This window comes from Hemitrygon akajei, chromosome 6 (assembly GCF_048418815.1).
Source record: "Hemitrygon akajei chromosome 6, sHemAka1.3, whole genome shotgun sequence".
Classification (NCBI taxonomy): Eukaryota; Metazoa; Chordata; class Chondrichthyes; order Myliobatiformes; family Dasyatidae; genus Hemitrygon; species Hemitrygon akajei.
Window position 1 is genome coordinate 117,350,201 of NC_133129.1, and position 14,107 is coordinate 117,364,307.

General features: G+C 41.8%; 1 protein-coding gene across 1 annotated transcript in view; it reads right to left on the bottom strand.

The window, feature by feature from the left end:
- Positions 1–14,107, bottom strand: part of nup160 (nucleoporin 160) — an 80,171-nt gene that overhangs the window by 9,908 nt on the left and 56,156 nt on the right. The window contains exons 24-30 of the mRNA XM_073049116.1: positions 13,332–13,427; positions 12,811–12,905; positions 11,045–11,141; positions 10,600–10,705; positions 8,176–8,336; positions 3,987–4,047; positions 1,662–1,778 (exon numbers count right to left, since the gene is read on the bottom strand). Of these exons, the coding sequence (XP_072905217.1) occupies positions 1,662–1,778; positions 3,987–4,047; positions 8,176–8,336; positions 10,600–10,705; positions 11,045–11,141; positions 12,811–12,905; positions 13,332–13,427 (733 nt within the window). The remainder of the gene's footprint in view (positions 1–1,661; positions 1,779–3,986; positions 4,048–8,175; positions 8,337–10,599; positions 10,706–11,044; positions 11,142–12,810; positions 12,906–13,331; positions 13,428–14,107) is intronic.

A 14,107-nucleotide genomic window follows, 5' to 3' on the forward strand; every position in this document is an offset into this window, starting at 1 on the left:
ATTGATCTCTGTTTCAAACGTAGTCAATGATTGAACCTCCACTGCTCCCTGGGTAAGATTTGCCACTCTCTGGGTGAAGAGGTTTCTTCTCATCTGTGTTAAATGGTAATACCTTGTTTTGAGACTCTTCAACCGGGACATCATGCTGTCTGTATCTACCCTGTGGAGACCTCTAAAATATAGTAGGGCACAATGAAGTTAATTTTTGTTTGACTGAATTCTAGAGAATAGCTTCCAATCTAGTAGGCACTGGAGCTAGTGCTGGACAACAAGTATGTCCATCTTAACATGGAGTTACTCTCAGTAAGGCTCTATATAATTGTAGGAAGACATCTTTACCCTTGTATTTAGATCCTCATCAATGAAAGCTAATGTACCAGTCGAATCATGACTGCCTTCCCAATAGCAATGAGCTCATTTAAAGCTTATTCTGATAAAGTCAAAGATCAGCCCTTGCATCATCATGTTTCAGTGCAGTTTCCTTCCCCTTTTGCCAAAGCAACAGAGGTGTCTTAACCATCTGAATGCTGCTCTGGTTGAGGCTGTGAACTTAGCACGGGTGGAGCGTCATTTAGCCGTGTTCTATCACAATATTGACAATGGCCAGACTCCGTGCGCATCGCTGGAAAGGTGGCACTGACTGGCCCACCTCTTGACTGGTGTGTACTCGTCTTCCTTGTTTGGTCACTAGTGAGCACACTTAGAGTCCGACAGTGTAGGTGGTTTTGGAATCACTTACAGGGTAAATTGGGGTGAGGATGTCAGGTTTCTTTCCTGATAGCACCAATTCAGTAACATAATAGTTACCTTCACTGCTTTAAAATTTTAAGGAAGTTTTAATTCACATTCATGGATGCCTGGGTGGGATACAAAGTTGTGTGGCTTTTTAGTCTTAAACACCATCTTCATTCTATCTAATACAGATGATGGAATCTGGAGCAAAACACAATCTGGAGGACCCAGCAGGTCACCTCTTCTGTGGGGAAAAGAATTGTTCACATTTCATTGAAATGCTGCATCAGATCAGTATGATTCTAGGTGTTAACAAAATAAATGGAAAATGGGGATTGGGCAAAGAAATGACAAGATCACACTCCTGTTGAATGATCGGATTCATCACACTCAGAAATATCTTAAAAAAAACAATTCATTGTTTTGTTACTGACAGACTTGAATATTAAAGAACAATTCTGCATAATAGAACAACTAAAATATCAAACTGTTTATCTGCTGCATGTGACAGGTAACATAGTCAAAGACCCACTCAGCACAGACACTGTTTCTCCTCCAACCACACCCCCCCCCCCAACCCCCGATCAGGACAAAGATACAATAGCCTAAAAGCACCTACCACCAGGCTCAAGGACAGCTTCCATTCCAGTTATGAGACTATAATACAATAACATAAGCTCTTGTCCTCATTATGGTTTTGTCTGTCTATACTGCACACTGTAACTAATTTTATTCTACAGTCTGTTATTGTTTTCCCTTGTACCATGTCAATATGGATGGCACACAAGTTTTTCACTTGACTTCAGTACGTGACAATAATAAACCGACTTATTTGCAGAATTAGTTAAAAATTATTGCCGTCCCAAAATACAAAGTGTATTGCACAGCAGAAATCATATGAAGCTACTGGGCAGGGTGCCTGGTCTTACCAGCTACTGCTGCAGATGACGGGTCATGCTTCACGAGGTCCAGTCGAGTACGGGCCAACATGTACTCTTTTTCCAAGTCCTTCAACTCCACAATGTCAATCTGACGGCACACTGCAACTACAGGTCAGATCTGTCTGTTAAACAATGTCACAGGCAACTCCATGCACGCTGTCACTTCAGTATACACAGTACCCATCCCCCACTGTTCCTCCGTCTCACCATGTACACAGTCCACATCTATGTAAATATCCTTCAGTACACAGAACAGAACATGCCCACTCAGTACTTATGAACCAATTTCCTCAGCTGCAAACACAGCACACAACAGTGTAGGCAAAGGGGCTGCACTTGGAGGATTGTGTCCAGTTTTGCTATGGGAAAGATGTTACTAAACTAGAAAGACAGCACAAAAGATTTAATTTTGCCAGGACTCGAGAGAATGAATTATAGAGAGAAGTTGTGAAAATATGAAACCACAGCCACAGGGAAGATAAATATCTATTAGCCTCTGCCAGAAAGCTTAAAATGGTAAGGAATCTTTCAGCAGGACAACGACCCAAAGCACACTGCCAGATGAAGTTGGCTCAGTCACAGTCTTGATCTTAACCCTATCAAACATCTCTGGCAAGAACTCAAGGTTGCTACTCCCCAACCAACCTCGCACAGCTTGAGCAATTTTGCAAGGAGGAATGGTCCATCATTGTACAAAGTTAATAAAGACTTATTCAAAAGAACTACTGGCTGTAATAGCTGTGAGAGGAGGTTCAACTAAGTACTGAGTAATTGGGGGTTGAATACTTTTGAACTGCTGGCATTTCAGTTTTTGAATTTTTAGTTTTTCATGCTTTTCAATTTCCCCTTTTTTTGGCCTCTACTGTGGAAAAGAGAGAGCATGTGATTCACAATTAAAATTCTCAGTTAAATGTATCACAATCCTTCTTGTAGTACTCATTATGTGAACAAAGGGCTACAGTACTTTTACAAGGCACTGTAATAACTACTTTTAAAAATGTACTTCCCTCAATAATTTCCTCAGAGAGGAAAGGTTGTCAAGGCTACAGGCTTGTTTCCATGCTGTATGACTCAAATGTGCTTTTAGCCGAAGATCAACCCTTCACTGTACATCACTTTGCCACAATTAGAGATTATGGGTGTTGGGGCCATGGAATCTCTCTCATTCAGGATGTGGCTCCTGGCAGCTCTGACTGTGCCACTCAGTTTCCATGTTATTTGCATATCTGAATTTGCCATGGGAAAGAGCACCTCACTAGCAAACCAATGGCTGAAGCGTCCTTGGAATCCTGTGGGAATTGGAAGTGTGGAGGCAGAAAGATTCACATGAGTGACTACAAGTCACCAACTGCACACTGGCCTAATCAGCCCTGATATCACACAGGGCTCCAGTGACAAGAATGCATCTGGGCTCTCAGATTGCTGCAGGGGAAGATTTGGAAATTAGAGAGGACAAGAAAAACACACTAGATCATCCCAGTAGAGAATGGCAGGCCTGGAGTGAATGGATATAATTAGCACTCATTACAAAAAAAAGTTTTGAGAAACTTATGGGACCAATATGAAATAAAATTTCTCAGCACCTGGTAACCTGCATCCCAAGGTTTTAAAGTGGCAGTAATTGAAGCACTGATCTAATAAAAACTTGGCAGACAACTTTTTGTTTCACATGAAGGATGATAGCTATGTGGAAGTGGTTGAGGCCATTACAACAGAGAGCTGGACAGGTAGATGGATTGCAAAGGCCTAGAAGATGAAAGATGTATAATTCTGTGCTGACGCAGTTCTCCAAGGCCTCCAGGAAGGAAGCCTGCAATAAACCAAAACTCTGCTCAACTTTGTCAAACACGAAGAAAAAGGACCAAATCAATGCAGTAGATAACCCTCCCATTAGTTCCAGGGAGAACAATTTACTGGACCACCAGTAAATTAGAACCTCAATATTAGAATATTAGAGGTAAATTAGAACCTCTAATATTAGAATATTAGAGGTAAATTAGAACCTCTAATATTAGAATATTAGAGGTAAATTAGAACCTCAATATTAGAACCAGTAAATTAGAACCTCAATTAGAACTCAATAACCAGTGTTAGAACCTCAATATTTCAATAACATAGCAATCAATATATTGCAGATATTATACAGAATGGCCAAACACATTCATTGCACATGAAGCAGCCATCTACCACATCAATGTTCAAAAGCTGAAACACTTGCACTTAGAAATATTCAAAAAGTAAATCTTAATGAGTTCTAGCAGCTTTTTATCATTAACAGCAGTGAAAAGAAAACAAGAACGTAGCATGACTCACCTTGTGTGGCAGTGTATTCTCCATCATGGCTCCTCTTTGGCGATGCCCCAGGACGCTCGTACTGTTGGTAAGAAGAAAATTTTAAACTGAAGGCCTTAGCTCCAAAATGCTTCACAGTTACCCTGTCCCCAAGGAATGCAGTGTGTTGACCACAATGTCATCTAGCCCAATCCCAGATTACCAGTGCAATTAACAAACAGCCTACCACAATTCACATTTAAATGCATTTTATGACAGGGAATGTGATCCACCAAGTTGGTTGAAACATTTTGCCCACTGCCCCGATACTACAGAGATTAATGTCACGAAGAGCGTGCAGAAGGTATAATCAAAGATCTATTTTAATTTAGCTCTCAATGAAGTGCCCCTTTTCATCAATAAAACAGAGCGACTGGGTTGACTACTAACATTATACTGGAAGCCAACCTGAGAAGCAAATCCTTTTAGGAATGTTTGGATAGAGTATTGAGAGAAGGGCAAACCAACATTTAATACCAGCAAGATTAACTGGATTGAAGATAATAGTATTAGCATATTCTTTTAAAATTACAAGTCTGGGGTGAACCAAAATGGGATTGTTCATGTTCTTAAATCTATTTAAAGGAGTCTGATGCTCTTTCAACACATGGGATGAGGATGAAGTGGCAATATATTAAACACCACAAATGAGGGGGGCTCAATACAGCTTGCACAACCACATTTAAAACTTTGGAATCTCAGGGGTCCAGCGTTCAGCTGATGATCGCAACCACTAAGTAACAACAATTTTAACAGGTTCCTGGCATTTTGCATATCCTTTAAAATGTCTTGAGGATTTTAAAATTATTTAAACAGAGGAGAACATTGTTGATTACTAAATGCACTAAAATATACTTGAGTGTTAGAAGTTAATTGAAAACATCAAGATAAAAAATTTTGCCATACTGGTCAGCAAGCACAAAAGCCAGTTTAAAGCTGTGAGATCAGATAAAATATGCATCTGGCCTCTCAACCTGCACATTTGCATTCCATTCTTAGTGGCAAGTGCAGCCTGTTCTCATTCTGCATTGTAAACTGTACATCAGGAGGCACAGACAAGCTGACACACTACTTAGCGGCGAGTTCTTATGGAATTACTGTCAACAGATTAGTCTGACCATAAGACACAGGAGCAGAATTAGGCCATTCACCTGAGTCTGCTTCGTCATTCGATCACTGATTTACTACCCCACTGTAGGAACCATCCTCTCTATCCCAGCCTTTCAATATTCAACAGATTTCAATGAGATCCCCACCCCTCATTTTTCTAAACAGGAGAGTACAGGCCCAGAGTCATCAAATGCTCTTCATATACAAACCCTTTCATACTTGGGATTATTCTTGTGAACCTCCTCTAGATCCTCTCCATTGCCAAACATCCTCTCTTAGTTAAGGGCCCAAAATAATCACAATATTTCAAATTTGCTCTCAAAATTGAATGCTAACATGCACCTGCCTTCCTTAGCACTAACTCAATCTGCAAATTAGCCTTTACAGAATCTCTCACAAGGACTGCCTTTGCCCTTCGATTTCTGAATTTGTTCCTGTTCAATTATTCCTTCTATCAAAATGCATGATTACACATTTCCCGACACTATATTCCATCTGCCACATATTTGCAAATCCTTAACAACGGGCTCCAACATTTGCCCAGCCTCTAAAGGCGCATAATTTTCCTTCCTCTGCTTCCCTCCCTTCTTAAAGAGTGGAGTGGCATTTGCAATTTTCCAGCCCTCCGGAACCATTCCAGAGTCTAGCAATGATCTTTCAAAAATCACGAATGCCTCCACAATCTCTTCAACTACCACTTTCAGAATGCTGTGGAGCAGATAATCTGGACTGGGTGACTTATCTCCCTTCAGATCGTTCAGCTTCCCAAGCATCTTCTTAGTAATAGCAATTACGCTCACTTCTGTCCCTGACACTCTTCAATTTCTGGCATATTACTCATGTATTCCACAGTGAAGCCTGACACAAAATATTTAGAGATCCTCTTCCGTTTCCGGTGCCCAATTACTACCTTTCCAGCTGCACTTTCCAATGTTCATTCTTGCCTCTTTTACTCTATGTACCTGAAACAAACTATTGGTATTCTCTTTAATATTATCATCTAGCCCACCTTCATGTTTCATATTTGCTCTCCTTAATTGCCTATTGAATTTTTTTAAATATAAAAGCTTTCCAGTCTTCCAGCTTCCCACTAATTTTTGCTATAATTTATATAGCAAAATATAAATTTATAATTAATTCTCTTCTGCTTTTACGCTGTCTTGACTTCCCTTGTCAGCCACAGTTGCCTCATTCCCCCTCTTTAGATTTGGTACAAACTGTTCTTGTACTCTCCAAAAACTCAAGCCATTGTTGCTCTACTATCATCCTTGCTCATGTCCCCTTCCAATCAATTTTGAACAGTTCATCCTTCATGCCTCTGTAGTTCCCTTTACTCCACTGTAATACTGATACAACTGATTTTAGCTTCCTCTCAAACTGCTGGGTAAATTCCATCACATTATGACCACTGTCTCCTGAAGGTTCTTTACCTTAAGATCCCTAATCAAATCAGACTCATTACCCAACACAGGTCTGGAAATACCTTTTTCTTACTGCATTCAACACAACCTGCTCTAAAAAACCATCTTGTAGGCATTCTGTAAATTCCTTTTCTTGGGATTCAGCATCAACCTGATTTTCCCTAATCAACATCCACATTGAAATCCCCCATGACCATCGTAACATTGCCCTTTTTACATGCCATTTCTATCTCTCATAATAATTTGTATCCCACATCCTGGCTACTGTTCAGAGGCCTGTATGGAACTCCAATCAGAAATGTATTTACCTTGCAGTTTCTTAAGTCTAATCACAATTCTACATCTTCTGATCCAACAGTACATCACTTCTTTTTAAGAATTTTTTTTAAGTGAACTAAGCTACCCCACCCCTCTGCCCACCTGCCTGTCCTTTTAATAGGATGTGTATCCTCAGACCTTAAAGTCTGAGCTTTGATTTTCTTTCAGCCATGACTCTGTGAATTTGTTTTATTCTGACAGTGTAGCAGAACTGGTCACAGTGCAAGAACAAAAAGGGATAACATACCTGACAGCTCAAATTTGATTGTAGCTAAGAAATAGACATTTTTAAGTGATAAATTCATACCAAGCACATAAATCTCATTCTAAAATTGATGTCCTTAGTATAAATTTGTCATTTAAAAATGTCCTTATTTCCCCTCCACCATCAGATTCCTGAATGGACAATGAACCCATGTACATTGCCTCAATATTTTACTTTTTTGCTCTTTTTGTATCTCCTATTTAATTTTTAATATATTTCTTATTGTAATTTACAATTTGTATAATGGATTACAATGTACTACTGTCATGCAAGAACAAATTTCAAGACATATGCCAGAGATATTAAACTCGACTCTTATTCTGATCCTGAACATTGCTGAGTTGTAAGCAATGGGCTGAGATGCACCAATATGTTGCTGGTGGTTCTGTAGACGACTGCAAGCAGGGAGTGAGCACTTCACTAAAATGCAGTCCCAGATTGGAGCCTGTACATTAGGAACACCTTGGAAGACATGCAACCTCCACTTAACCTTTGAGCATGCCACAGAGCAAGGTTGTGACATCCATTCTTCAGAGGCATTTAAAAGCAGATCAGTGATGGCAGGGAGCTGTCAAAAGCCTGCCAGGATGAGGACCAGAGAACCTCCTACCCAAAGCTTATTTATGGTTTGTAGGCAGCTGAGGGAGAGGTGCTTGAAGGACATATGGACTCATGGAGCCACAAGAGATTAAGTGCAGTCTTAAAGATAGCACAAGGTTCAGCAGATCAAGCATACCAACCCTATAGCCTCTCAGCCAAGGAGTATCCAGCACTTTGTTTACAAAGTTCACTATGAATTTCCTCACTTTATAGCTCATGCCTCTAACAAAGCCCAGAATTTTTAAGATCATCCATCAAGTATGGATCTATGTCTCAATGGGCCACTCATTTTATCTCAACTCCAGGGAGCAGGCATATCTGCTCAATTCACCTGGCACAAGTATTCCAGCTGTCAGCACTTCCAGATGATGAGTGAAGTCACGTTCTCAATAGCTGATTGAGGGGCACTGGACAGAGCCCCAATTATAAGTAGCATGTTGGAAGAACATTCTTATACCATGGCTCCAGAAGCTGGCCGCACAATCCAGGCGTACTCTGGTTGGATTTGCCGCAAACAGTTTATCCCCACCAAGTAACAGTGCACTTGCTTCTGAAGACCTTGGAGAGAGCGGACTTCTCGGCCAAGACGCATTCCATATTCGAACATCACTGTCCCAGCTGGGAGATAAGAAGAAAAATAATTATCACCAATTGCCTGACAAGGTCAGAGCGGTAAGAGAGGACCCACAGTGGGCAAAGGAAGAAGAGGGAAGGGGATGGGGGAAAATTACCATGTTAGACATTAGGAGCACTGGATACAGTAGATCACCCCAACAGATTTGCAAGTGAAGTGTTGCCTCACCTGGAAGGACTTTGGGGCCTTGAATGGACATAAGAGAGGAGGGAAACTTAGTTCTTTGAAGGAGAGGGCATCTCTAATGTTCTGGAATTCTGTTATTCAAACCCAGACTGTGCACCAATCATTCTGCCTGGGTAAAGAGGCAGTATTCCACAGAGGACAATCTTGTTACTTTAAAATGACTTATTTGTTTAGAAATACAAAATGGTATAGGCCATTTTGTGCTGCCCCAGCACCCCTGATTAACCTTAGCCTAATCATGGGACAATTTACAATGACCAATTAACCTACCCAATAACTCTGAACTGTAGAAGGAAACTAGAACACCTGGGAACTCACGCATTTTGTGGGGAAGATATACTGTACAAAGTCTCCTCATAGAAGATGCCAGAATTGAACTCCAAACTCCAACACCCAAAGCTGCTAGAGTTGCACTAACTGCCACACTACCATGGATTTGAAAATAACTCTAGCAAGCCAGGGCTAATCAAAGTTTCAAAAACATCCAACTTACATTGACTCAGACTAGACAAAGGCACACCAAGTACAATCAATTCTTCAAAATTCACCATTTCTATAGTTGGAAGATCCCTCTGTCATAATGGGGAGTCACACCGCAGACTGGTCAATTTACAGCCTGTGTGTTGTACCCTTTCACTCGACATACCTGAATCACCCACCACATGGCATCAGTCACAGGTAAGACAGAGAAACAGGCCAGCACCAAAGCTGATGAGCAAGTTCTACTTCATGCCAAACAAATTGGAAGAAATATCACGAGCAAACAAAACAGTCTGGTTGGAAAACTTCAATGTTCATTGACAAGACTGGCTTAGGTAATGTGACCAATTTGGCTGCTGGTCCGTTAAGGAAAGGTGAAGAAATAATCTTAAACATGACACAGAAAGCCTCAACTGTACTGACAGGAACAAAAACATGCAGTACTTGTGGAAGTGAAGTTCTTTTTCACAATGTGGACATGCTTCATTGCACTATCACCATCAGCATGTTAGAAGGAATAAAATGCAGAACCACGAGGTGCTGTGTTCTGTCGCAATGTGTAAGCTCATGGCTGCTATTACTTCAAACTAGAGAACCAATGAATGGTGCAAAATCAGTGGGAGTCTGTGTGTCACAGAGTAATATCATCACAAACAAAAGGTGCACTAATGCCATAAGTTAACAGTATAATACTACAGGAGCTTCATATGTGGTGATACCTGGGTGGTGGCAGGAAGTTCAGTAGTCTCACGGCCTGGGGTCAGAAGCCGTTTCCCATCCTAACAGTCCTTGTCCTAATACTATGGTACCTCTTGCCTTACGGTACAGGGTCAAAGAGACTGTTGGACAGATGGCAGGGACCACTTGTTCATATGACAAAAAGCTCAACTTTGAATAATGCAGGATATAGGACCCTATTGCTGAGACTGAAGCAAGCAGTATTTTGGGGGAGCAAGATGGTGAGTGGGAACAGGGAGAAAGGATTTGGGGTGGATGACCAGCCAACTTTAAGTAGGATGCCAAAGCCCAGAGAGAGTAGACAGTGAGGGACAGAATCGATGTTAGGGAAAGCAGCCTTGGGTGAATCCAGACTGAATGAGGACGTGACCAATCAGCTACACAACACGACAAAGGCAAGGAAAGATCTCGGGTTGCTCGTCAGCTGACAGGGATGGGAAGGCATGAACTGGTCTGATGTCCGAGCTGCTGGGAAGAGAACGACACAGAGACCAGCTGTAGCAGGATTATACAAAAGAACAGGCATGCCGGGGTAGCTATCAACATCTGCAAACCTTTGGAACAAGACTCAAAAGCCTATAGCAATACCAAAGTATACAGTTGAGAGCACATGGTGTATCCTATTGCACTATGACATCAAGTAGAGGAATGGGCAAACATTTGTTCTACAATTGACAAACTACACCTATGTGTATTAGAGTGTAATGATTGACTGGGCGCTACAAGCGCATTGTAGTGTAATGACCCACCAATGCTAATCCCTCAGATTGATAGCATTGCCAGTAACATCTGGTACTCTGGTGCTGTGGAATCAGGAACCGAGAAAGCAGGCCCAGACTTTACCTTTCCTGAAATTGTGCCGCTGGACATGGAATGCGTACAATAGCTCATAATAGTTGTGGGTCATAAGGTCCACAGCTCGGGCACGAGATTCGATGATTCCAACCACCTGAAACACAGGAGCAGAGGCAGCATGAAATCTGGAACCAAAGCCACAGCTGGAGTACAAAAGTGGTTACTTTCAATCCTCGAGCCACCCTCCCATTCATACTTCAGGCCAAAAGAGTTCATCTATTGAACCCTCTGAATATTGGATGCATGTAGCATTGGTCCCATCAAATCAAATGTTTTTAACCAAGTAACCTCTGCATACAAAACTAACATGTACCAACACTAAGATGACTACCTTCACATGGATTTTTCAGTGCAGTGACTGAACGATCGGGATGAGTGTGGAGTAATTTGCCACGTGCAGAATTCCTCCCCACCCTCCATGGGTGTTACATACCTCATCGTGAAGGTTGATGTAAGGAAATTCCACCAGATCCTGAAGTTCAGAGCGCTCACACAGAACCACCACCAACTGGCGCAGGCAGTCAAGCTGTCTGGGGGGCGGGGGAGAGGGGGGGGAAGAGAGGGAGTAAGAACAAAAGAGAAAATGAGAGAGGCATTACACACGCAATCACAATGTTATAATAACAATTCAGTCCCCTTCCTAAACTTTTCCGTGCTGCAGTTACATCCTCCATACACTTAACGTTTTCCAGTTACCAATGTGTTCATAATACCATTAGTATTTTCTAAATTAAGTCATTGCAACATAAACTTACAAGACACTTGGATATATTGAAATTTTCCTCTGCTAATTTTCTAACTAGGAAGATGGGGTTATATCATTAATGATCAACAAACGATTTGCTGGAGGAACTCAAAAGGCCAAGCAGCATCTGTTGGGGAAGTGTGAGAGTGGGGGGTGCAGATGAGATTAAAAATATCAATGTTGTCCTGATGCATGGTTTCAACTCAAAATGTTAATAATTCCTTGAATCTCCACAGACATTGTTTGGCCCACTGAGTTCTTCCAGCAGATTGCTGTTCCTCCGGATTCCCGCCTCTGCAGTTCCTTTTATCAACATTAATCATCAGTGTGAAGCCTATGGCTGCAAGTAACTGGGCCATTCTCTTTAAAAGGCCTGGGTTTGAACAGGGGCCAAGGCACTGAAAGAGAATGGCAGAGGGGCTGGCAAAGAAACAAATCTCTGAAGTACAATGCAGAAAAGTCCAGGAACTTCTGCTTCAGACATCAGTTTGGTAGGTTCAGCCCATGGGCACTGCACCTTTCAAAATAAACTGGACAAGTGAGACTCAAATGAGAGACTGACATAAACAGGGAAAGACAAGAGAGACAGGCGTTTAGTGATAAATTTGACATTGTCGGCATATTAGGTGACAGGTCAAGGTCCAGCCTGGACTGATAAGTATTTTATCCAACTATTTTAGCCTGTTTCTTAAATGTGGGACAAAAATATTCAAACAGATAATTTAAATGGGCGTTCGGACACTAAATAAATCGACTCCATTCTAACCAGATCAAGTGGCACACAACATCATCACTACAAGTGGAAGAGATTAGCAGAATTTTTCCAAATGAACTCCTGTATCCTGTAAAGCTGCTGGAGGCAAAGATATACCCAAGGGGGAAATACAAGAACTTTCAAAGGAAATGTGAACATTGTCAGCTGCCTGTTCTGCTACAAAGCAGCAGTGGTCTGGGTTATTTAAAAAACTCATTGCACAGGGTGCTATAGTTCTGAACCTTGGAAAACACTGCACAGACCTAAATGCAGCGACGTACCATGCACAGGACAAGCTCACATTAGTTAGGGGATTGACCAGTGGGAACACAGGAAAAAAGAGCCCCACTGTAACAAAAGATGAGGTCACCAGCACTTTAAACCACTCCCCCTCACCCCATCTGAACAGCATAGGAACAAGAGGCTATTCCTCCCTGCGAAGACTCTGCAGCTACCACATCTGTCATTCCTGTTCTAATTTCTGGCCGTGCATGCCAACACAGGGCACCACCCAGTACAACACAGCTGTGCTGGAACGGATCCAGGGTGAGCTCATGGGCCAGCCTGCTAATCACCCCCTCTAACAATGCGCACAACACTGAACTCAACATCACACCACAGCGTGCCAGTTTGCCACTCTGAAGGGGATGGGGGCCAGAGGGGCAGAACAATGGTGACATCTCATGGCACAATCTCTCACCTGCTGTTATCCGGATTCTGAGTTAGTGACTCATAAGCCTGATGATTGTGACCTAGGTCCAAATGATGCTTGAAAATCTTTGTCCACAGCATGGCCTGTGTGGAAAAATAGAACATACAGAAATAGAATGCAGCACAAGAAAAGGTCCTTCTGCCCACAATGTCTGTGCTGAACACGATGCTGAATTAAACTGCACCTCTTCTGCCTGTACATGGTCCATATCCCTCCATTTTATGCATATTCATTTTATGCCCTTCTTAAACACCATTTACCTGCTCCTAGCCCCTGGCACCTACCATTTCTGTATAAAATAACCTGCCCCACACCATCTCCTCTGATCTTCCCCCTCACTTTACATGTTCACTAGTTCTTGACATTTCTACATTTCTACCCTGGCAGGGGGAACGTGAAACACCAGAGACTCAGAAATAAATCCTTGCTGGAGCTGTATCCCACCACATGTTGAAATAGTAGTGCAATACTTTCAAACAAATTAGAAATGAAACAAAAAAGTCACACACCAGTATCTTCCAGTCATCCCTGGCTTCAGTCACTGCAATTGTCGCTAGCTGCAGAACAAGCTCTGGTAACCCCATGTCTTCCAGTAAACGCAGCACCTAAGAATAAGCAGCATACAAGATTGGGCTCAAAGTTAAATGTGGTTAATTGAATACATATCCAACTGAATGCAGCAGTATGGTTCACTACCGCAGCACTCATGGCAACAGAAGGAAACAGTTTGTGAAGATGCCATCTGAAATGAGTGGTTAATATTTAGGAACAAGTGCTTGCAGTTTGCGAAACATAACCATTGGAGGAGAGGGTACCAAGTCTAAGCAGAGTGGTACCTCAGATCCTGCACAAGCCCAGTTTAGAGGCAAAGATTTTGTATTTTCATTAAAGACTAACATTTGCACCTAAAAATGGGACCTTGATGGGAGTTGGAGGATTATATTTACTATTGCAATGTTTTTATTTTGAAAACTAAACCAAAAGATCAGCAAGACTAAAGGTGCGCTAGATGGAATTTGAATTTTGTTTTCATTGACCTATTCAATTGATTTTACATGGTCACAGCTCAATTAGATCTGTGCTTTATCCAATCATTCATGAAAGGTGCTTTCTACATTTCAGCCTTCCCATGATATTCAGCAACATTTTTATTTCTTCACTCAACAGAAACTGCTCTTACCAGTTCCCTGAAAAACTCGAAGAGAAATAAAAATCAGCTGACATTCTGCTGAAGCAGGCTGCTGGTGAAGAGGGACACGATAGCAGAGGATGGAGGATTCCCAGT